Source organism: Rhipicephalus microplus, chromosome 10, assembly GCF_043290135.1.
Source record: "Rhipicephalus microplus isolate Deutch F79 chromosome 10, USDA_Rmic, whole genome shotgun sequence".
NCBI lineage: Eukaryota > Metazoa > Arthropoda > Arachnida > Ixodida > Ixodidae > Rhipicephalus > Rhipicephalus microplus.
This window is the reverse complement of record NC_134709.1, coordinates 67,701,619-67,726,271: the sequence shown is the minus strand read 5'-3', so window position 1 is coordinate 67,726,271 and position 24,653 is coordinate 67,701,619. Positions and strand designations below refer to the sequence as shown.

The 24,653-nt window shown below is 47.0% G+C and overlaps 1 protein-coding gene and 1 long non-coding RNA gene across 2 annotated transcripts; one reads left to right on the top strand and one right to left on the bottom strand.

Annotated features, from left to right (window-relative positions):
* The first annotated feature begins 320 nt into the window (after positions 1-320).
* LOC119181630 (putative chitinase 2) lies at positions 321-19,890 on the top strand. The gene is made up of 4 exons (XM_075875784.1): positions 321-1,321; positions 5,723-6,067; positions 16,930-17,127; positions 19,444-19,890. Exons 1-4 carry the CDS (start codon positions 896-898, stop codon positions 19,615-19,617), a joined length of 1,143 nt encoding a protein of 380 aa, XP_075731899.1. The 5' UTR covers positions 321-895; the 3' UTR covers positions 19,618-19,890.
* Positions 16,568-24,619, bottom strand: LOC142774761 (uncharacterized). The gene is made up of 2 exons (XR_012886543.1): positions 24,446-24,619; positions 16,568-17,119 (listed from the first exon to the last, which is right to left on the bottom strand). It is a non-coding gene; the product is annotated as an uncharacterized LOC142774761 (long non-coding RNA).
* Between the last annotated feature and the right edge of the window lie 34 nt (positions 24,620-24,653).

Here is a 24,653-nt window from a genome sequence, read left to right as displayed (position 1 = left end):
GAAAACCCCGCAGTGGGGAGCGTCAGATCTTCATTACATCGATTAGGAAGAACATGATGTAGATATGATTTGAGTCTTAGGTCAACTCACAGAGCACCCTGTGAGTTTAGATGTGAAGCACCTTATGCCTTTGCCCCACCGCGGTGGTCTAGTGGCTAAGAATGCTCACTGGTAGCTGAATTCTTGCTATAAACTTATAAAGAACTTGTACAATAAAAATGGCGTTTGATAGTTGTAACACTGTCATGGCGGGAATCAGCTAAGGTACTCGGCTGAATGCTCACTAGTAGCTGAAAGCATCTTTTCAAATTTGACTATCGAGCGTACTAACTAGTGAGTGTATGCTTGATCCAAAATATTTCTGGAAGCATTATATACGGATCCAGCTTTAAAAACACGTCGTATATGTCTTTATTCTGCACGCGGCAATCACTGCGACTGCGCACTCTTGGACCCTTGCAACATCGGAGGTGTTGTCTCCTTCGCCTTCTTAAGACTTCCTTATGAAGGTTAATTAATTATTTTACTATGGGGTGCTGGTAAAGAAGACTATGCTAACTGAAACATTGTCAATTGAGTCATTGTTGTATCAGAATCCTCAAATGAACAAACTGCTAAGACCTTGTGAATTCAAGCCATGCCAACCAGGCCATCGATAATCTCGAACTTACTAATCAAGCAATTGCAAAGGAAGACATGCGGGCAATGCTAAGACATTTGCTATCATGTGGAGTCAAATTAAAACACAATTATTCATTCAACTTCCGCAGTCACGACAACACTCTTTCTAGCCATATAACTCTACGTTTCACATAGCCAGGCCTTCCAATGCCTTGAAAACCTTTCACTGAAGTCAAGCCAGCAGAAACTAGGTCGAACCCACTGTTACTCGGTCATGGCACCGCTATTGCAAGATGACCTAATACTTTTCTTTAATTGGAAGATAAATATGGTTTATCTAATGCCCAAACCTGACGGCCACACTGGCGTTCGCAGGTATTGGCGGCTCCAGGACACATACCTGCCCACTCTCCTGCCGGTGTACTACTGCTCTGCTATGGTCATCCATGGGTACGCCATTTGGGCGTCAGGCACGCTAGTCTGGAAGTACCCGACTGCGGTTCGCTACCTCATAGCCTGGAGAGACATGAAGTCCACGGGTAGGCTGTCTCACCGCGGCAAATACGCACCTATCTACTTCACGTTGGGAGGAGCGCGCGAAGACAGCACGAACTTGTCGTTCGTACTTGTGCACACCGACTGGGCGCACTTGGCAGCGAAGGTGAAGGACGAGATTGGAAAGTGGAATCAGCTGTTTACGGTAAGTGTCCCCGTGCTTACATTGACCATAGTTATAACTAGAACCATTATATTATTCCTCGTAACCTGCACTAACACTGCACGTGACCAACTACTAACAGCGTAAAAAGTTTGCAAAAAAAAGCACCGTGTGTTGACATGAAGTTAGGCTTTTTGCATGGCAATAAAACACTGCTACGAAGCTCTCGAACTGATTTTTGTGTCGTCCGCCGGGGATCGGCTCTTCGCGGACCAATAGGAGTGCTGGTCAAGCAGTTTTAAAGAAAAAATGGTGGCCACGTCCGACCCGCTGGTGTTGTCACCGTATGAGAAACTGAATATTGTAACCAAATACAGTTTAACTCACCGTCTATATAGCGTACAGATCTTGAAGAAGAGGTAGCAGTTGGAGTGACCGAGCCCTGCTCGGTCTCACAGAACAAGAAAGACGCACCTGCACTGCCGTCGCAACGACGATATTAAAACTCTTTCCTTTATTAGTTTAATGCAAAAAATTCGGTAAGTGTGTCTGTTGGGTGTGAATAACGATTTAACCAAACAGCGAAATTTTAACCTCTTGCTCAACAAACACTCATCCTAATCTCGTGGCTCCCTTTAAACTTGGCATTGTCAATCAAAAAACAAATACTAAGCATATTTTAGGTGCAACATCAATACGCCAATGTTAGGCAGTGTTTCTCTTTAGAGCGAAGGCTGTTTATGGCTAGGAGAAAGAAAACCAAGTGGCCGCATATCCACCGGGTGAATGATGAAGAGTGGGGTGAAGCATCTGTCCGTCCATTCGTTTTTGCTTCCGTCCGCCCATGCGTCCGTCTAAGTGACCGTCCGCCCGCCCGCGCGTGCATCTGTTCGTGCGTCCACACGTCCATCCGTGCGTCTGTCCCTGCGTTCGTCCATGCATGCGCCTCTGCGTCCGTCCATGCGTCCATCTATTCGTGCAGCCATCCGTGCGTCCGGCCATGCATCTGTCTGTGTGTCCGTTCGTCCATCTAGTCAACACTCCAAGTACCACCATCTCACATCTTTTCATCACATATTCCCCATATAGAAACACCGCCATCCAGCGGACATTCCAAGGGCTAAACGAGAGGTGGCACACGCACACTTTCTTACGGCTTGCCCTTCGGGTCTACTTCCCACCTTTAACCACCTCGAGTTCATTGTATAGTTCATTGTATTCGTGGCACTGTGGTCCAAAGCTCGCTAAACCTTTCTAAAACCAAAGAGCGAGTTTAACGTAGCAACTCTTTCTTGTCAGATAGTGCTCAATGTGCCTGCCAATGGCTGCTAATGGGGAATGAGAGACAGGAATATTCGTCGTTTAGTTAAAGCGCACGCTGTGAATTTTATATTGTTCAACAACGCGCAGGAGAAATCTCCCACCGCCACCACCTTGCAGGTCAAAGCGCAAGACATGTTGCGTACTGTGATGAGGGACGAACGGGAGCCGCTTTGAGGAGCTTCGCCCCTGAAAAAGCCATTCGACATCGATGTCATGAGCGATCTTCTTTATAAATGTTATCGCTTAGGTCATAGGCCGAGCGCGCTCACATACGTTTCACTGAGAGCTTGCACGTGAGTAAGCTATAAGGAACACTAGAAGAACACCGGCAGTGGAAACGTAAGAGCTCGCATTCGCATGGACGATGGTGCAGTCTGGGCGCAGAAACAGGCCCGGGAGGCTGACTGTCGGCAGCAACCGCGTATCGATGATCCGGCAGCCTTCCAAGCCGTGCGGAATCGCCAGCAGCAATGGAAGCGCTGGCGGAGGACGGATCTTGGAAACCACACCACCGAGTTAGCTCGCGACGTCGAACGCTTCTCTATAGATGGCACAACAGCGTCAACGTGACGACTGCGGGATCTCGTTTGCTGCGGCGAACGCCAGCTTTCGACGGGAGTTCCTCCAGCGGCACCTTGGCTTCAATTGTGACGTCGGGGATGACTTGTGGTTTGAGAGCCACTGTAGTTAGCACTTTGCGAAACGCATTTAGACGCTCATTACATTCCTCGAGGACATTGACCGCTCGAGGCACAATGTGTTGCATGCGAAATAAACACTATGGTAAACCAAAGCTAAACGTGTGTCTAACCCCATTAAGAAGCGTGTACGTATGACCATTACCAGTAAAGGGCTTCAGCGCGGCATCGAGTAGAACCCAGTGCTAAATAACGGGGCCGCACGTTTCAGCTTTCGCTGTTTAACGGTCTATACAAAGCGCTGAGGCGATGATTTCTATTTAGTAAATGCATAGATACTTAATTCTAGAAACCGACTTGTTTATTAAGCTGCGCTAATAACAATGCGATTGGGATGTTGACCACCTGGGGTTCTTTAACGCGCACCCAAATCTGAGCACACGTGCCTACAGCATTTCCGCCTCCATCTGAAATGCAGCCGCTGCAGCCGGGATTCAATCTCGCGACGTGCGTGTCAGCAGCCGAGTACCTTAGCCATTAGACCACCACGGTGGGGCCACATTTTGCTGTCAAGTCGGACAGAAGCACAACCAAAAAGTTGTACAGAAATGAAGCATCAAGTTGAACATTGACTTAGCCATTCATCCAGAAGCGTATGGTCCATCATATAGTTGAGCATCTCAGCCGGCAAATTCACCTAGATGCTTTAAAGACGATCCAAGTTACCGTTCGCTTCATCATTATTCGAAAGTGCTAAGCATCCCACAAATCTATTTTCGGCGTGCTAGACACCTTGTAGTACAGACGTTCGCGATCCAGCAGTCACCGCAGACAAGACATGCAGACGCGTCTACGCCAGCTTGTTGCCTCTCATAAGCAGATTGGAAATACCCATGGGGCGGCACCGAAATGTTGCCTCACGGAGTGCCGTAAACGCCGTGTTGACCGCTTATATTTCATGCAGTAGTCATTATCATGCTTTGATAATCTTCATTTTGCTAAACTTCCAGTTTTCATGATTAAAAACACAGCGCAAACAACGGCAGGAAGAAAGGAACAGACAGGACAGAGCGCTGACTTACAACTGATCTTTATTAGGAAATGCGAACAAATATATATCATGGCAGGCAAATAACACGTGTCCACCACAATATCAAAAAATTCGCACAAGCGTCACCATCACCATATCGCTACTGTCTCACCGCACACGTGTTCATCCTACAGATAAGAAGTCCATCTCTTTTTGAGAGAGGGTTACAGATGCCCTACTTACACATTGATCTTTCAGACGTGCAATTTCAGCCGCTTCTATTATCTCCCTAGTTTTTCTTTCTTTGTGCCTGGCTAGGATTTTAGTGTCGCGAAACTGCGGTGTGCACCCACAATCCCTACAATGGATGCCAAGGTGGCCGCTAATAGTATTTTTCACGTTGTACTCGTGCTCCTTCAATCTTGTGTTTACGCACCTTCCTGTTTGGCCCACGTATATCCTTCCACAGGACAGCGGGATCGAATAAACTACATTTTCCGCGCAAAGTATGTAGCTAAATTTATGATTTACTGCGCAGAGCTGCGGCACTCTTGCGGGTTTATTCACTTGCGCACATATGGACAACAGCTTTATCGGCGCAGAGAACAGCACTCTGACGTTGGCATGCTTCCCTATCTTTTTCAAATTGTGTGCGATCCCATGCATATACGGCACAACGGTACACTTTTGAAACACAATTTGAAAAAGATAGGGAAGCATGCCAACGTCAGAGTGCTGTTCTCTGCGCCGATAAAGCTGTTGTCCATATGTGCGCAAGTGAATAAACCCGCAAGAGTGCCGCAGCTCTGCGCAGTAAATCATAAATTTAGCTACATACTTTGCGCGGAAAATGTAGTTTATTCGATCCCGCTGTCCTGTGGAAGGATATACGTGGGCCAAACAGGAAGGTGCGTAAACACAAGATTGAAGGAGCACGAGTACAACGTGAAAAATACTATTAGCGGCCACCTTGGCATCCATTGTAGGGATTGTGGGTGCACACCGCAGTTTCGCGACACTAAAATCCTAGCCAGGCACAAAGAAAGAAAAACTAGGGAGATAATAGAAGCGGCTGAAATTGCACGTCTGAAAGATCAATGTGTAAGTAGGGCATCTGTAACCCTCTCTCAAAAAGAGATGGACTTCTTATCTGTAGGATGAACACGTGTGCGGTGAGACAGTAGCGATATGGTGATGGTGACGCTTGTGCGAATTTTTTGATATTGTGGTGGACACGTGTTATTTGCCTGCCATGATATATATTTGTTCGCATTTCCTAATAAAGATCAGTTGTAAGTCAGCGCTCTGTCCTGTCTCTTCCTTTCTTCCTGCCGTTGTTTGCGCTGTGTTTTTAATCATGTATTTGAACCAACTCGCCCAAGCTTTAACCTTAGCAAGTTCCAGTTTTCATATTGTCCCTGTTTACGAAAAGCGCATTCATGATTGATGCAGGGAGTGAATATAGACTGGGACTATCCAGGAGACCCATGCAACCCCTCCCCTGGCACCTTCAGGCTTTTCCCGCAACTCATCCGCAAGCTAAGGCTAACAGCCAAAGTTCCGATCATGATTAGCGTTCCACCGGTGAAGTCACGGCTGGATCACTTCAGCTTGGACCAGGTGGCCGCCAACGTCGATTACATCATCATCAAGACCCATACACACACGGCGCCCCGATCACTTTTCAACGTGGTCAGGTGCAGTGGAGACCAAAGCGTCGCGGCTGACGTCTTCAACGAAGCGCTCAACATGATCCCCGCACTTGACCAGAAGTCTCGTCTAGGATACAGCATTTCAGTAAGTGAACCGTGACCAAAGCTCTACGTGTTGGTGTGTTGTACAATCTAAGCGGTGGCCCCTACCAGTTCACGCATCAAGCCGATAATCAATGCTGCAGTCGACATCACCTACCTACTAGACTATCGGCGATCATTTGCCCTTGTCGTTCGATACTTCTCTAAACACAAAGACTACAGCTGTGTCGGGCAGGCAGCGATAAACTAGTTTTTGTTAGAAACCTAGTGAATCAGGGACGTCGTCAATGTAATATTGCCACGACATAGTGACTGCATTCAAATAACGCGCCCATCACCACGCGCACAGAGACATACATGGGCGCCGTCTAGTGTTGCGCAGAGACGATGATGATAGCACGAGAACCCAGCTGGCCCCTGCTGATGTGTGCCACGCGCTTGGGACTCTTCTTGAAGAAGTAGAAGAGGAAGACATCTTGCCGTTCTGCTGTAACGTGCTACGACCATAGTCCGTTTGAGTTGTGGGCACAGGTTCGCCCTTTAATAAATACGTTTTGTTATACCCCGAGTCCTTCAACATCGTTACAATATGTATAGACCATGTCAGTCTGACAGCTCCGCAAGTGACTTTGACATTTAACATGCATATCTGCCAACATTGCACATTGTACCATTGCAATCAACTTCAGATTGTGGCCATGATCTGAAGTCAATTTTTTGTATTTTTAAAATGTAATAAAAGGAAAGACTGATGTCTGATCAAACGCAAGAAGTCAACTTAGCATGCGGCGTCGGCGGCGCCAGCTCTTGGGTTACAAGAAGATTGAGGTGCGAAGATATCATCCTAATATGTTATCTAGATCGCCAGATTGCCAAAATTTGTGACGTTAACGACATTATCGACCTACTGTGACTGCCTTTTCTGGACATAATAATGACATACGTGTGACCAGATACAACGTGATGTCACCTCGTGACTTCATCGCTTATTGACAGGTGGACCGATCCCGGAGGTACTACGAAGCCCCGCATATTGTGTAAAACTTGCAGTACCTCTGATTTCAAAAATTACGAGAAAGCCCATTATTTGCCGAACACTTTCGATGGAAAAGTTTATGCGTGATTTGCACAATTGGCAGAGAGCAACATGATGTTTTCCGCGTTAGGTTGACTATGGTATAGGGGCATACGCAACCATGTGATTTTCATGTTCTATCGAGCTCGTGAGCATTTTCATTTTATTAACTTCAATCAGCAACAATAATGATGTTGTCCGATGCCCACGCACCACACATGGAGTCCGACCACTATAAGCTTTACATCTGCGAGGGCTTTTTCTGGTTTTCCCAACACATATTCACTACGTCCAACTAAAATGTGGCTAGGTCATTTTGTGTTATCCTTCAGAACGATTTTCATGTGGGAGTTTGTTCCACACAGGGGTGTATGGGTGACTGATTTAAACATGCCCTTTTTGTGGTTTATTTTGTTTTTAAGATAATGTGTTACGGAATAGGAGACGTCTGTAAAAATGCATTTACACAGGAAAAACCACAGGCAAGAATCACAATGGCTGATTGGCATCTCGCGCGCCTGTCAGCAGCTTGTGTCCTTCCTCTTCCTTTACTTCATCTCCATAACAGGACCCCGGGCGTTGTAGCACCATCTCGGCGCGAGTTCTGAGAAGTGCGGCAGAAGTAGAGTTTCATGCGCGAAATATGCACAATCTCAACAAGTGAAGAGCTTGATGACGTATTGGAGTGCAATGGCGCTATCCCGTAGTTGACGTCGCTAACTTAAAGGGGGTGGTGCCACCAAATTTGCGGCATGCGTGTTCTTTGCTGTAAGTGTTTCCTTCAGCTCCAAGCAGCATGATGCTTGCACCAAGATTCGTGTATTTCCGCTAAATATTTCGATATTGATCTACTTATGTGGACCATTTTCGGTTTCGGTTTCACGGCGCCGAGTTGAGCAGTGACGTCGATGCATAGGTGGCTTGGCCACGTGATCACTCAAGGCTGTGACGCGAATCGTGCTGAATTTCATCTGCTCTCACTCACAGGTGCTACACAAGCACCAGCAAAACAGAACGCCTTCGCGGGTTTCGATGCGTAGCACTTAGCCAAGAAGTGATCGAAACTATGCGAGTAATACAGCAACCGCTGCATTGCTTGTACGTTGGGTACGCTCGTTTCGGAGATGGGGGAGGCCACTCACGTCAGTGCAGACCTGTTGTGACGTCACAACTGCCGTTTTCTCCTATTCTGAAACGTCAGCGCTGCTGCGCAAGCGATGGGCCTAGATCGCGAGAGTGAGCATTCATCTACACTTTTAGAGGTGAATTAAAATATATTGGATTTGCTTGTAGGGTCCGACCCTTCGTGTGGAGAGTCCTTGTATACAGAGGAAATCCACAACAAGCTTGGGATAGCCTCGAAGTTTGGCGCCACCACCCCTTCAACGTAAGGCCACGTAGGGTCCTGCGTATCGGGACAAAAGTTTTTCGGAGAGATCTACGCGGCGACACAGTGACCAGTGAAGCCCGCGGTCACCTAGGGCAAACGTTATATTACTATGCCGGTTGTCGTAGCGGGCTTTTTGTATATCCTGTGACCTGGTGAGACAATACTGGGCAACTTGACGAGCCATGTGAGCCCGATCAATGGCTTCGCGAGCGTACTCAGAAGCAGATGGCTTGAGAGGCAAGGTGGTTTCATATGGCAATACGGGGTCGCGACCATACAAAAGATAAAAAAGTAAGAATTCCGTGGTGCCATGTCCAGAGGATTTATATGTGAAAGTCACATAGGTCAAGGTGGTGTCACAGTCACGATCATCTCTTCGGAGACGTACATCGAAAGCATCTCTGTGAGCGTTTGGTTGAGACGTTCAGTTAGGTCATAAGTTTGTAGGTGGTAGGTGGTAGATAGCTTATGCGCTGTGGCACACGATCAAAGGAGGTCGTCGACAACTTTGGACAACTTTGGACAAGCCATTGTGATTCTTGCTTGTGGTCTTTCCTCTTCCTTTACTTCATCTCCGTAACAATATGTCGGTTCAGAAGTAAGAAGCAAATTATTGTTAATATTGTGTTGCTTTGTAACCTCATAACAGAGGCAGAAGCTACAATAGTTATCGCGGTTTATAAAGTCGCTTTGGTTTTCGCTTAACTCCGAGAGCATTTGTTATATATTTATGCACGTTTAGCGGGGAGTCCGCTGTACATACCGATAGGCGGGAACCACTCGTGGCCATGGCGTTTGTCAGTCATACTGCTTCTTTAGCCCTGAGATAAAAACAGCATAACAACGAAATGGCTGGCACAATTTTCGCTCATTTTAAAATGTAGCCTCACAAAGAAGTTCGTCATGCGAGGACAGTTTTGTACGCACGACAGCTGATCTCTTCCACCTGAATCCTCGCGGGAAATTGTCACACGTAAGCCCAGTCAATCCGACTCGTTTCACACTGCTGGGAGTGGTATAGTCGTAGTAGGTGAACATTCTGCAATTTGAATACTGTAGTACTAACTGATCTCAATAATAACAATAACTCCTAGGACTGTACGTACCCAAAGCGCAATATGGTTATGAGGTACGCTGTAGGAAGGGGCCCTGGGTTCATTTTGTCTATGTATTTTTTTACATAGCACTTCAATATACGTACCCGCGCGTTCTTGCATTCTTACGCTTTCAAAATGAAGCAACTATGTACGGGTGTTATGCCCGTGACGTAAAGTTCAGAAATACATCGCCTTACTGCCGAATCATTAGGGGCACCAGTATGGGCTTGTTCGTAGTGGGGGGCTCCAAAAATTTCCACCACCTGGGGTTCTTTAACGCGCACCCAAATCTGAGCACACGGGCTTACAACATTTCCGCCTCCATCGGAAATGCTGCCGCCACAGCTGGGGTTCAGTCCCGTGGCTTGCGGGTCAGCAGGCGAGTACCTGAGCCACTAGACCACCACGGCGGGGCTCGTTGATTCATCAGAAAGTGTGATATGGCACTGCGAAAAAGAGTATGAGGGCAAAGAGTACATGACTGACCACTGCACTTACATCCGCATGTAAATCTTCTTTGTCCCTTGCTTCTTTCCGCTTAGTGGTACAAGCCAATTTACGCAGGTCTACCAGTCCTGTAGAATCACTATGTTGCTGGATTATGTTATCACGGCCTTCTGCTGCAAACAAACAAGCCGACCAGCCACGTGTTTTTACAACACCAACATATGCAAAACAACAACAGCACCACTAACGTTCCCAAGCTTACCAGACTGTGCACTGAAAGCAGGACTACCGAGACATGTTCCCGCTCTTAAAACTTTCAGCGGTAGTAAGCTATTATTGTATCAACTGCTAGGTGCTGGGTTCATTAAAAATTCTCGTCAGAAGGTTCAGAAAACAAGAAAGTGAGTGGTCACCAACGCAAAACAATTTAACAAAACTGCTAATGAATATCTGAAAAAAAAACCATGAAAACACAATTCTATCCATACGAAATTTACTACCGGCTATTGAAAGAACACAAACCTCACAAGAGAAAAACCTTTGTCTGTCGAGTAGAGTGGTTGTAGCATTTTGGGGGCCGCCTCATTCTTAGCGGTTAGATGCGCACTTGAGTGGGACGTAGTTATATTTCAGGGAGGTTCGAGTCTGAAGCAGTTTGCTGGGGCACCACATCAGGAAAATGCGAACCTGAATGTGGTTCAGGTGGGCCGGTGTCGTGACCAGCATTGGCGATCACGGGAACAGAGAGAGCTGCGGCCATCGCTTGAAGCACGTCACAAGCAGCAGGTAGCTCAGTATTTCCGGTGAAGGTGACACTTGTGGACTAGCCCCTTGCTCGCTTCAAGACTCCTCGGACGCAGCGCATAGGGACCCTAAGGAATTTTGGCAAGCTTCGATGCCTTCCAGGTTTTGCTATGATCGAAGCGGAAGTAATATTGTCTGCAGTGTTACAGCACTTTGCGGAGACTGCCAAACGGAAGGTCTCATTTGAAGGTGACGGTCGGTTTCCTCAGTTGAACGAAGTCTTCAACTGCCACTTACGTCGTCTTGGTGGCTCGACAAAAATATGTCCGCTTCTTGCTGCTATGTTGCCTTTGGTTCTCCCGATGACGCAGCAAATCGAGTTCAGTGGTTTGGCATTGAAAAATGAAATGGCGGTTGTGCTTGATTACTTTCAGTCGTGTTCTCAGCCGCCTTCTAGGCAGCAACAGAACCGGGGCGACCCCTGTAGTCCCGGGCGGAGTGCACCTCCAAATTTCTAGGTACTAGATGTCCTCTGGGTGGAGTGGTCTATGTTCCAGCAAAGCTAGCGGTATGAAGTTATTGAAGAAACCTTTGAGGTGTTCTACAATTTGACCGGCATGGGTGGTAGTAAAAAAAGTGTGAGAGGCGAACGGCACAACCCTTCAGGAATTGGTTGAATTCTCGGGAGCAAGATTTATGGATGTTGTCACATACAATTTCATCGGGGTGGGCCTCTCAAAAATATTTAGAGAGAAAAAAGCTTGTCACTGTGAGTACCGGCATGTCACTGTATCAACTTTCCACCTCTTGGTAAATCAGTCTGCGGTAGTGATGGTTACCCGTCAATAGTGTAGCACTTTTTCCATCGGACTGGTTGTATCGGTGGCCTTCTTCCACCATGGACGCTCAAAAAAGGGAACAGGTTGCAAAAAAGTTACAGCAGTTTTTGCAATCTTGTCTGCACTCTGGCAAACTACGCAGCTTTGGATGGTAAGCTCCACTTGTTTGCCCTTTATAGGCCACCAAAATCAATCTTGTTGTCTTGCATTGGTGTGCACACTCTCAGGGTGGGCTTGGTGGGCGGGCAGTTATAAGGTCCTCTAGGGTAATGATGAAGGAACTGCGAGGCGTTTCCCCCGCCAAAGCAAGTCGTCGACCACAGGCAGTTCTTCGCTCATGCCCAAAAATGGCTGTTGTTCCCCCGATATTGACTTATGGTGAATCCAAGATCAGGTGCAAGCACTTACTTGCGGCAAGCTTCACCGAAAGGTTGCTGAACGTTCTTTGTGGTGAGGCAGAGTGGACAGATGAGAGAAATAACCTTTTCATTGAAAAACGAACCTTCCAGTAAAACAGGCACTGGGTGGCGGGACGGAGCATCCACAATTTAAGTTTGTGACCAATTGCTGGGTTCTATCAAATATTTAGAGCGCATAAGACGCTCTTACCAGCGCGCGATCTGAAGATGGTGTTTCCTTGAGTCTTGAGAGGACAGATCAGAGACCAAGGCATGGCGCTCCGTACGAAGATCGCAGTATGTGTGCCAACGCTCACAGTCGCGCACTCAGGCAAGTTCTTTTCGTTCACCAACCACATATTTTCTCTTTGCTGAAGGTATACATTGTGTGATATGCAAAAGCGACTGTCAGTAGCTTGTGCCTATACATTTGTTGAAGAACAGCTTCAAGGCCACGGCCAGACTCATCCGTGGAGACAACCACCGGAAGAGCGGGATCCAACATCTGAATTGCTGTGATAGATGACATCAACTTGACCTTCCGGAAACAAGCATCAATAGAATCACTCCTGGTGGAGACTTGATTCTTGCGAAGCAGTGCCCACAGCGGATACATGACTTAGAAAGTCAGGAAACAAACTTGGCGTAGTACCTATGTAAAAAAAAACAACGCTGACCATTGGCGCCTGTATGAACAGAGGTATTAAGTATTGAATCCATTCTTTCTGTCATTGATAGAATGCCTTGGTCCACGGTCCTGTAATTTGATGCAAGAGGTGTCCTGGTGGTATAGAGCAGGAGTCCAGCGGTCTTGATACAGCGGGGAACTGCGCCTAAATTCATTAAGTGTTCTCGTTTGGTCCGGTAAGACGCCAGAGCATTCCTTGAGAAAATTCTATGGCATCAGCTGCTGGAAGCCTGTTGGGCCATACAACACCCCAAAGCATGCCAACTTGAAACGGAACAGATCATGAGTCACGTATTCAGTCATAGTTTGGCTCTCTGGCTGCAGCAGAACTAGATGGTAGGCAGATGCAAGACCCGACTTGGCGAAAATTGTTGCTCCGATGTGGCTGTTCACGAATTCTTCCGTGTGAGGAAGCGGAAAGTAATAGGCGATGGGAGCTGTGTCACGTTCCTGAAGGTGGACGCAGAGTCAACCATCTTTCATCTCTACCACATCGATAGGGCACACCCATTTTACAGCATTAATGTGCTGGATGACATCTAGGCCTTGCAATCTATAGAGCTCTTCTAAAGTTATATGTCGGAATGTCTACGAAAAACGATGAAGCTTTGATGTCACCGGAAGCCGCTCGAGTCGAGTCGTGATGCAATGAACAAAACCCCTGGCATGCCTAAGGTCTGGGCCGAAGAGCGAGCCGGACTATGCATGTATGCATGTATGTACGTAGTATGTATGTATGTACGTAGTTATGTATGTATGTATGTATGTATGTATGTATGTATGTATGTATGTATGTATGTATGTATGTATGTATGTATGTATGTATGTATGCATGTCTCAGCCCACTACGCATGGCGCGGTATTTGAAATGAGAGTGGAGGCAGTGACGCTCAACACATGCATCAGTGGCAGTGAGAGCTCGTCACTAGTGCCGTTGAGAAAGAACTCGCGAGTGTACGCTTTTCGGCGAGATACGAGAATGAATGCGAGTTAAAGGCGGCGGAGGAGTGAAGCGAGATGACGAAGGCGTTAATCTCTATCCTAGGTAGCCCAGTTTTGAGCCGCTGGTGTTGAGCACGATATAAGCAAAACATTTCTTTTTTCTATTGCCACAGATAGCTTACCGGGAAGTTGGCCTGTGTAAGTTATACGCGATCATGCGACATAAAGTGGGAAAGGCTGGATACGCTTAATTAGTCAAGTCGCTGCACTTTGGTTTACGTAAGTGTCCTTTGCAGAGGTTCGAGTACTGCCCGAAGTTCGGGCACTTGGCGGGAGCATCACCGCAATGAGACAAAATATACTACTCGGATAATTTATTAGATTATGTTTTTATCAATATCCTTAAACAACAAAGAGTACGTGTATTGTGAAAGAGAAGAAAAACTACTAGAGTGGAGACACAGCGCGAGATCACACAGGAAAAGGCATGACATTTTTTTCAGCAGCTGTGTATTGGGCCTTTTAACCCGCAACATTGTCATTTCTTTTTATCAGCGCTAGGCGAACTTTTCTGGTGTTAAGCTGACACGCCAGTGGCGTAGCCAGAGTGTAGTACTCCAGACCCTTGCCCCCTCCCCCCCGCACAAAAAAGTTTTGCCATAGCACAGAGAGCACTAAATGGCGCTCATGCACATCCGCCTACCCGGCCCTCATATCAGATTAAGCACGAGTCCCATCCCCCCTCCCCTCCCCTCCGAAAATTATCCCTACGTTCCCGCGTCGTGGTCGGCAGGAGAGGGCGTGGGGCTGTAATGCCAGTTCCGGTCTTCGACAGGGCCTTCTAAAGGAGATTGGTTAGTTATCCTCATACTGAGCCGCATCGAGTTTCGCTGGCATGGTTTTGCCCCGCCGCGGTGGTCTAGTGGCTAAGGTACTCGGCTGCTGACCCGCAGGTCGCGAGCTTGAATCCCGGCTGCGGCGGCTCATTCCCGATGGAGGTGGAAATGTTGTAGGCCCGTGTGCTCAGATTTGGGTGCACGTTAAAGAACCCCAGGTGGTCGAAATTTCCGGAGCCCTTCACTACGGCGTCTCTCATAATCATATGGTGGTTTTGGGACGTTAAACCCCACAAATCAATCAATCGCTAGCATGGTTCACGTCTCAAAGCAGTGCACAGATGACCCTTCAATGCTCAGGTCCAAAACTTTGATCCCACCAGTGGCGAAGATGGTTGTACCGTCTGACATATCATGCATCTGGATTCAAGCTGTGCCTTCTTTGAACGCGACGGCTGTGAAGAAACCAACACGTAGGATGATGCAGCGCTTGGAATCCTCTTGCAGTTTCACTCGCTCAGCCGAAAGAAGTGATTGATCAGCTAAGTATTGCTTGAAATTGCTCTCTCCCAATATAGAATCGGACGATGCCGATTCAACTAGATGCTTTAAAGACTGGCCGGTAATGAAAACGTCAACAAAAATGCAGGCTCCGGAAGAGCAGTGCTAAGAACGCCTAACCCTCAGCATCATTGGACAAGTCCAGGCAGTCGCCCGTTGCAAACTGCGGGGAAGAGCCCACTGTAACCGCACAGAAGGCAGCGCTGACCTTGTGCTATACAGAAGAATGACGAAGCGCAGTGCTGGTGGGAACCACCGCGAAAACAGTGCACAGAGGCATTGTTAGAGCCTCGGAAGCACTCGGGGGAAACAGTCATAGTGCTACTGTCGGCGGGAGCTTGCCTGCGAGGACAATAACTGGCGGGAAGATGAGCGTGGCCGCGTTCAATTTTTTTTATTATATACCGGTCGTATGCGCCCCGGAACAAGCTCGCGAACTTGCTGCGCTGGCTGTTCCAGTTGCTGTACCAGGTGTAGAGGACATGCGGAAAGGAAAGCGATGAATCTTCTAGACGAAGACGTCTAGAAGGTTTTCTGACGGGATACCTTTTATGAACTGGTTGCAGAAGTAGTTGTCCGTGGTGACAGAGCAGCGAGCTCCCATAGAGCGGTGACGTAGTCTTCTATGGAATCACCTAGCTGCTGAGCGTGCCGGGGGAAGTGATGGTGTTTCCTGACGACATTCGTTGTTGAGGCCAAATGTGGCGCTAATGCTGCGACACCTTGCTCGTAAAATGGTAGGTAGTAACTAATTTCTTGGCCTTATCATACTCGGTTACGCTGGAACGTAGGCAAGCGGGTTCGTAGACATAGGATGGCAGCACGAAGGAAAGACGTTCACAGCCGGCTCCCAGAATGCGTTGCAGGCTACTTTGCATCGTTCGGAGATGAAGTCACAAGCTCCAGAGACCAAAAAAAAGGGTTTCGGATACACTCTAAAATTATATAGTAAGAAGCGTGTCTTTTTGTCCCACAACAATAATCGTCGTCAGGCTTGCGTGCGCTTCCTTTCTTGAAAACTCGGCGCTGGCCACTTTCCTATCAAGAATGCAATGTAACCCTGATAATGGGCATGTCGATCGTGACCGGAATGTACCGGGCGCGGGGCGATAGCGTAAGGATGGAACGCAATATTGATGATGATTACTGTTGTGGGAAAAAAGTGTAACCCGGCTGGACGTGAAGCCATCAAATAACACCCTTAATCACGCGACATGTTACGTCACGCATCTCTTTCTATAGCACTAACCCAACTGCAATAAAGTTGTTGTTCACCTGACTGTCGGCGTCGCTACAAAAAGACACCCTTTTTACTCTTTCTTTTTTGGAGTTTATGCGATACTATTGCGTCCATGAAACCGGTGGGCGGTCCTGTTCGGGTAAAAACGGTTGTGGTGGGGTTATACCAGAACTCATGACGGGGGTGGCCTTACAGGTAAGGTAATGCCTTCATTAAAACTGGGAACCTCGTCGGGAATATTGTATCGTGGTTTGGGGCAGCGAAGAAAGCAGCCGACCAAACACCATAACACAGTAAAACAGAATGCTGCTTATTTTAGAACACCCATACACGTAAGACCACAACAGTGCCACCAACGTCCATGAAGATTCCAGGCTGTGCTCTAAAACGAAAACAGCGGCCCAAGAATGCCTCATATAAGTTCGAAAATGTGCTGACCAGCGAATAGGGGAGGGAAACGAGTAAATTATGCATGACGGAACAGTTTTCGGATTATCATCAATTGGTATGCTGCACCTTCGGCGTTGTTAGTCTTGTCCCACTGTGTGTCTTACTTGTAGCCAATATCGTACTATCGATTCTATGGGATTGCGACACACGCATTCAAGCACGTGCAAACAGGCATGTTTAACTGCACATCGGTCGCAGGTGGCTCCGGAGACGTTCTTGGCGCCGGTGGCTCAGCTGGGAGCTCCTATCCTGGGCACCATGCAGTGGGACAACCACACGCGTCAGCCTGGCAGGACGAGTTATGCGTCCGTGTGCCAAGAGAAGCCGGTCATCAGAACGAGCTCGCACCCACTGTGCCTCATGGTCGCCCGCCAAGTGGACAGCCAGACTGTGAACGTAAGCGATGTTCGTGAGTGCGCTGGAACACTACAAGCACAAATGCATTTAAACATACGAACATTTCAACCCACCTGTTACCTTCCTATCTTTGGCATTTCCCGGATGTTACGCCGGAACAGGCATAGCTTCCGTAGGGTCGAATGTACTTGTAATTCTGCTGTTACGCCGCAAATGTGTTCCCATTCACAAAGGATAGATAGGTCAAGAAGTGTTCTTCGAGCCGCCCAAGCGACTACGGAAGAGAGCAGGCATTACAGAAAAGAGCAAGCATGGAACAGAGCAGGACTTTTCATGCACCTTCACGTGGTTTGACAATAAGACTTGCCGCACGAAATGAGCAAGCGACTGGTACTTTCGTTGTCGCAAACAAAAAAAAATGTCCTTCGAGACTTGTGTCACTAAGATTGCATTTATGGTATACTAACTATGGCGTACTATGGCATATTATGGCATTACCGATTGGTGTTTCCTTTCGCTATCACGTGAATGTAGACTTCGCGTCATCTTTGCTTGTCGAAGAAGTTGGAGCGGGGGTCGTACGCCTGGCTCACAGTCAGACTCGTCGCGATGGTGGTGTAAAGTGTGGTTACTACTTTCACGCCTAGAACTTACGATTCCAAAATAAAAACATTGATTGGTTTCCTTTCTGTCGATGACGCCCTTCTAAGCAGCGCGTTTTTATTTGTCGACTAGATCGTGGCTGAGTACGGCACTCGTGCACCAGTGATGAAATTAGTCGAGCAGAGGAGAGGTTCTGCGGCAATAGCTCTCTGGAGTACTCTCGATTTCGTGGGGCGTTATACCGAATACTACGAGTCGTAATGATACACTATTCCGACAGTGATACGTTATCGCTCGGAGGCACCAGCACAACACGCGACACACCAGCGAAGGTATCGCGATGAATTATCGCTTGCCAAGTGTTTGCCGTGATGACACAAGATTTGTTGAAAATCATAATTTTGAAAATCACCGCAAAGGCGAAGAAATGAGTGCTATAGCAACAGATTGTAAAGTAGCACGTAAGGTTAGAGGCTGATTCTTTTTAATTCGATATCGCGTAACTCTAAAACTACTAATGCGAGAATACGGCTGCTCAGAGGAGAGAGGCTCTTTTCTCACAGTCTTTTCGCATTGAGGGCACTGCACGAATAAACGTATATGCGAGCCGACCACTAAAGTCTGTCTAAATTGGGCGCGCGGCAGCAATTGCGACCGCGCTCTTAGACCCAAATTTCACAGTCGGGGTTCCAATGCCCCCCACCCCTTCCATGCACCTCCCCCGCGTCTTTAATGTTCGTTCAAGATGGCCGGAGCGTAGAATATCTTTGAGCAAGCGATGGCAGGTCTAACCATGGCCGACGGGCTTCTACAGTCGGGCCGTGGTTTAGCACGAATGGGGATGTTATCGCAATAGTGACGGCAATGAGCCAGTTGTTTGATCTGCCTTTCAGCGGCGTTAATCGCCCCCACTCATGAGCGTTTGCCCGTGGTAGAGCATACGATGTGCCGAGGTATGTTCTAAATGTAGACTTTATTCGAGACTGAGACGCCGACAGCAAAAACCCGTCGAGAGTGTATAATTGCTATCGTAATAAAAAGATATGGCGCTGCAACTGTTAGAAATGTTTTCTTGTTCTCCGGCATGCGTGAATTCCCGAAGGGACGACGTTGCATAGTTTTAGAGCGTAAAAATCGAAATAAAAATGATGTACAACTAAACATTTTTTTATGTTATCAATCAGTGCCTTTCTATTCTTCTCTCTCCAACACACACACACATACACAGAGAGAGAGAGAGAGTCCTAGCCCCTGTTTTCAGAAAGAGTTTAATTTTTGACGTGAATTACGCGAAGAGACGCTGCTAAGACACTAATACAAATACTTTACGCGTCATGCAAGCGTACATGAAACTAAGGACACTGTGTGCTCCGGCACTTCAATCCTATCGTCACCAAAATCAAGCCCGCGTCCTTGAGACTAGTGGCTTGACACTTCATGTGCTAAGCTATACAAAAGTGAGCCGGAATCATCGCTCCGTCCTTGTAACCAGTGTGTGTGAAAATCGAAAATCGAATCTTCAGAGAAAATAATGCCGTTCCACATAGCCGCATCAATCGCTTAATGACATTCGAGTAATAAGTGCAAGTTTACTTCGGTAATTTGCTTACACAATAGGGCTGCGTCAGTGTGGGAACGTGTGTCTTGGACCCTACTGGCGTAGGGTCGCAAGCATCCATGTCATATTTCTTATCTGTTCAGGGGAGTAGGTCCTTAGCGCTATGACCAAACGCCCGGATTGTGTTGGTCCAGGTGGCGACGTTTGCAGATGAGCGGGCACTCCTGGAACGCATGAGGCTGACGTACTCGAACAAGATGGCCATGGCTCCGGTGGCGGTGTTTGACATCGACCTGGACGACTTTAACGGGACATGCGGGAGCGGCATGTCCCCACTCATACGAGCCGTGGCCACAGGTCGCGGTTGACTCTCTCAGTAGCGTCATTCATTGAGTCCCTGGTGCCTCACACGGTGTCGATAGTTGATGTGCGACTGTGTATTGACCAGCATGTGTCTGCTATGCTCGCACGGCTGATCCTTATCCCACGCTGCTGAGTACTGCGGCGGCGATATTGTACTATGTAGATAAAAACACAATTGAAGTGTTGGAAGAAATGTTCTTGTCATCTAGTGTTTCAAGCTTGAGTTACGGCACCCTGATGAAGAAATTTTTGTGCCATACAGAAGGTGCACGAGGCCATGTGTGTTTTTGTTTTCTGGGGATTGATAGACACTTCTTCTGCTAGAATAAAAACCTGTCCGGATTATAGTAGCTAACTTTCAATATCGTAGCAATCACACATGAAAAAACAGAATACCAACTGAGCTATCTCCACGGCCATCGCCCTTCCACTTTATGGGGTATGTACGTGCATTTAAACATTTGAGCATGAGTGAGTTCCGCCAAAAACTAATTCGGTGTCTCCGTAGCAGCGCCACTAAACAAATGTGAAACTCCCTTCCCCCACCAACAAAAAAAACAAAATCAGTACGACAGTCTGTTATATGCCATGAGAACCATCCAAAGCGAAGCTGCAAGTGCGCAAGTGCATATGATAAAGAATAACTTCATCATCGCGATTTTGTTTCATTTTATTATACACTACCCATACTGATCACCTGGCTTGCGTTACTACTACTACTACTACTACTACTACTAATACTACTACTACTACTACGACGACGACGACGACGAAGAACAGATAATCAGAAGTGATCGCATATGAATTGAATATGCAGCGGAGTATAGAATGGTTAGAAGAAATTTATATTTAAAGATTTGCGATAAAGACCACCCTGATTTAATCGAGATTTCTACAGTGGAACAGAGATTCCGAAGACTATAATTTAAAAAGAAGGCTCCGAAAGAGAGGATATGAGAAATCGCTGACCATGATATGATGCAGAAAAGGGTGCTTTAAAATATGTATCACCCCCCACCCAGACTGGGTGTGAGCCATGCATATAGGCCATCATCATCATCACCACCTGGTAGGCTGAACAGTAGAAGAAATCTTACGTAGAATCTTCTGTGCTAGTTGTGTAAGTTGTATACGTAAGCGGTATCTATTAATTAGCTTATGTCTTCTTTGATGTTATTCTGGTTATGTTCCTCTGATGCAGACAGCCTTCACGAAGCGCTTGTACTTCCCGCGATTTTTCCGCGTTGCAGTCTTCTCGAAAACGTTGCTATCTAGAGGCACCATGACTGCGTCTTCGTCCTTTTTTGCCACTCATAACCGTTTTACTGTATGAACACTGCTGCAACAAACTCGTTTGATTCAAGCAATCCCATGTTTAACGTGAAGTTTCAAAGCCAAAAAAATGTTCTGCCGTTTCACGACACAAAACAGGGGCTTTAGACAAATTAATAAGGTCATTTGCAATTTTCACGTTGTTTTACAATACTACCACCACCAAGCTTCTTTGCTATCTGCTCTAACTAGAGCAACTATGACTCATAGCGAAAAATGGAAAAGTGATCCAAGATACGCTTTGTGCTGCCGTAAATACCGAATGTGCGTCTCGCGTCTCCACGCTTGTCGTCGTCCTTGAGGTAAACGCCAATGTGTCATTTGATGTCTTCTATCAACGAAATAAACGTGCATAGCACACAATGCGTTTAAGAGTGGGTCTTATTTCATATGTTTTTGTTAATAACAAGGCAATGACGCCAGTCCTGGCAAGGACTGGCGTCATTTTTCTTGAAGAACAACGTTATCGTTGTTCGTTACCATCAGCCTGACCGTTGAAAAACGTGGTGTCTTTATGCGTAGGAGACACGTGAGTTTTTCGCTTTTTTTTTAATTCGGAGGTTATAGCTGTCCTTCATTTTTTTTTAAATTGTGGTTTTACGAATGAGTTTTCGTGTTTTGGTGTAAGATAAAACCTGGCCTTTTCTTTGAATAAATTAAAGTGAGCGCTCGCCTGTATTTTGGAGTCTTTTCTTTTCTGTTTCCACGCTCTATACTCGGCGACAGCTTTTCTTGACATTGGAGCGAAGACTACGGAGGCGGGGCCTCCGCACATTTGTGTGCAGCTTGCTGCACACAAATGTGCGGAAGCCCCGCAGGAATTCCGGCAGCTTGCTGCCGATTTCGGTTCCAGTTTCGGTTTTCACTTGCTCGCTGCGCTAGTGTGTTTAGCAAAATGTATGCATGCAAAATGGAAACGTCAGAGTTAAAGTTTGATGAGAGTGCATACATGCAGCTAGTTACTGTGCTGTTTATATACTGGTACATATAAAATTTTCCGTTGTTCAGAACGTTTTTCCAGCATTATTCAGCTTTTATAACAGTGAAGTTTAGGTTCCGTGTTCAGCCCAGTATATACGGGTACGCGCCACACGTGATCGAATATTAACTTTTACGGTATTGAGCCCTGGTACAGGCGAAACGGAAGGCCGGTTGCGGCACGATCCGGCCACGGGCCTGTCTTGTTTCAGTTTTGCTGTGTTCGGTTTACGCCCTCAAAAGCTGTCAGCAATGATCGGCGCAGAGTGCGCCTCAGTGTTCGAGAAGCCTCACAATTGTTGTAGATCGTTGTTAAGATTGCGCGCAAGACGCGAACAGTGAAGCTTATTTCAGAGCTTGCGCGGCCACCAGTGACAAGGCTGGAAAGTTCGATGCGTGATGTATAAAAGACGGCGCGTTCCAACGATGAGCAGCTTTTCCATGCCCGATGCTGTGCTCGCCGCTGCAAGAGCAAGCAGCAGACGCAGCCGGCGTGCGGAAAACGTGGTGCCGTCCAAGAAATAAAAAAAAAAACTAGGGCGCACGATAACTTCTTTTCCATGAACAGCGTCCCATACTTGTTCTATGCTTATAATGAAGAAAGTTTTATTTATGTGGGCCAAGTAGCTATTAGAATCAGAAAATAAAATAGTTACTATTTCCTGGCGCGCGCGCATGCAGGTGGTTCGGCTCTATAGCTTCCACAGTTCTGTCAAGAAAAGCTGTCGCCGAGTATAAATACCACAAGGGCGTATCAGTTGAGTACTCTATGTCGTTGTTCCAGGTCAAGGTTAAATAAATATAACGCCTAAATAATTATATAGTGAAATTGTGTCAATTGTGATATTGTCAAATCTGTATGAATTGGTCAGAAACTTTGTCGTCATGCTGAACATAAGGTGCTTTGTTTTATATATGTTAATTTCTTGCACCGGCCAAACGGGACACCAATCTGTTAGTTTACTGAGGCCAGACTGTAAGTGAATGATGTCGGCAGGAGTCATTTTTTATATTGTTACTATGTCATCTGCAAACATCTAATATGCAGTTACGTTGGTTGCTAAAATGATGTAAATTAAAAACAAAAGTGGGGCCCAGCACTAACCACTGGGGTACCCCGTGGTATGACGCGTTCGCTGTTCGAGATTCGGTATTTTGAGAAACTGGACTGTGTAGCAGCATCGCGTGCGTCATTTAATGTGCCCTTCATTTCCTGGTATACTGATGTGGCCTGCAACCCACTGCAAATCGAAATCATGTCGTCCTCGCCGACAACGCACGTAGAGAAGCAGTTGTTCAATGACAGGAGTGGTAGTGCGAATGTGCTTGCAAGCTAGAAATGCCTCTTGGGAGTCGGTAAATACTCTGTAGTGAATTTTTTCGTGACCCGTAAGGTCTGAGTGGCGAACTCGGCATGTTTGGCAAAATTTAGGACAGCATATGCTTCCCCGTAGATATATGAACGCTACCCGCTATACGCAGTTTGGTTTTCCTCTAAGTGACCTCCATGTCGGTCCATGCCGTAGCAAACGCCAGTGATTGCTCTTGTTACAGTGGCTACTCTTGTTGCACTATGAATGCGTTCACGTGCGCGGACTATAGAGCTATGGGGGTGGTTGCCACTACGTATCACCTGCATTTATTTCTCGTGGCTTCGGGCGTGGGCTTGCCGTCTTGCTGAATGTTCGTTTCCCATTTTCTTCGGGCAGAGGTTAGGGATCTGCGATTCATATTTGCTCCCAACGGGGAGTTGTGCGGTAGCACGCAAAGATGAGATACGTCATGGCCCAATTTTCTGCATGCGTAGACTCAAGTCTCGTGACCTGTTTCACCTCGTGCAGAGACATCAGCTTCTTAGTGCATGCAGGGAGGGGCACACACTTTGGCAACCCTGTGATTACTCTCCTGACCTCATGATTGAGGCGCTCCAAAGAATGCAGCTGTGTTCGAGTGATGGGGTGATAGAAAGTGTTCTAATTTTTTTCCCCTCCTTGGTTGTGATACGACAGCACATCGTTCACCTTAACGGCCGTTTAAGCCATTGTCGTATCTTATCGCGCAACGAAATAGAAGCGCGCAGAACTGCTCATTTTAGAAATGGTGTCGATTAATCATAAAAGCACGGGGGTAAGTGCACACCTTTTTAATCAAGGCTATTATGCGCCAGATGCGTTTACTACTGATAAGCTTTGGTACACCATTCTCTAGTACAGATTGAATTACTCGTTCAGAGCAGCGGAGCGTGTGGCCGTTGACACTTGTATCTCGCAGCTTCTACGTCGCACCAGCTACAACCTTACGTTCATGCTTAAATTATAGCACAGAGGCTTAGTATGCAGTATAATCATTTTGCGTATAATTACGGCTTTAGTCTTTAAATATTTATGCAGAAAATAGCACCTGCGCTGACCGCTCTAGACTAGTGGTATTCTATCTGCACACACGAAATTACTATTTTTCGCCAACGAAAAGGCCGCGTGTAGCTTGCACTAATGGCGCACGACGGAGCTGACTACTTCCTACCTGGTCCGGGTCGTACGAAGTGATACCACATTGTGTGAAGTACTCCCAAGGGATTCCAAGATCCAATCGAGTTCAGCACAGTCGCCTCTCACCGTCTCGGCCGAAGTACGTCACGGACCAGTTGAAACGAGTCGAGTCCAGCGGTCTCACTTGCCAGCGTGCCGTCATTTCCGGTAAGCGCCTTGCTTATCGGCAGCGCCGAGCTTCC

Bases quoted from the DNA above. Each gene is read 5' to 3' on its own strand.
- LOC119181630 (XM_075875784.1), top strand. From the start codon at position 896: ATGGCACCGCTATTGCAAGATGACCTAATACTTTTCTTTAATTGGAAG. The intron at 1,322-5,722 runs GTAAGTGTCCCC...TGATTGATGCAG, and splicing joins AGTGGAATCAGCTGTTTACG to GGAGTGAATATAGACTGGGA. The intron at 17,128-19,443 runs GTAAGCGATGTT...GTGTTGGTCCAG, and splicing joins TGGACAGCCAGACTGTGAAC to GTGGCGACGTTTGCAGATGA.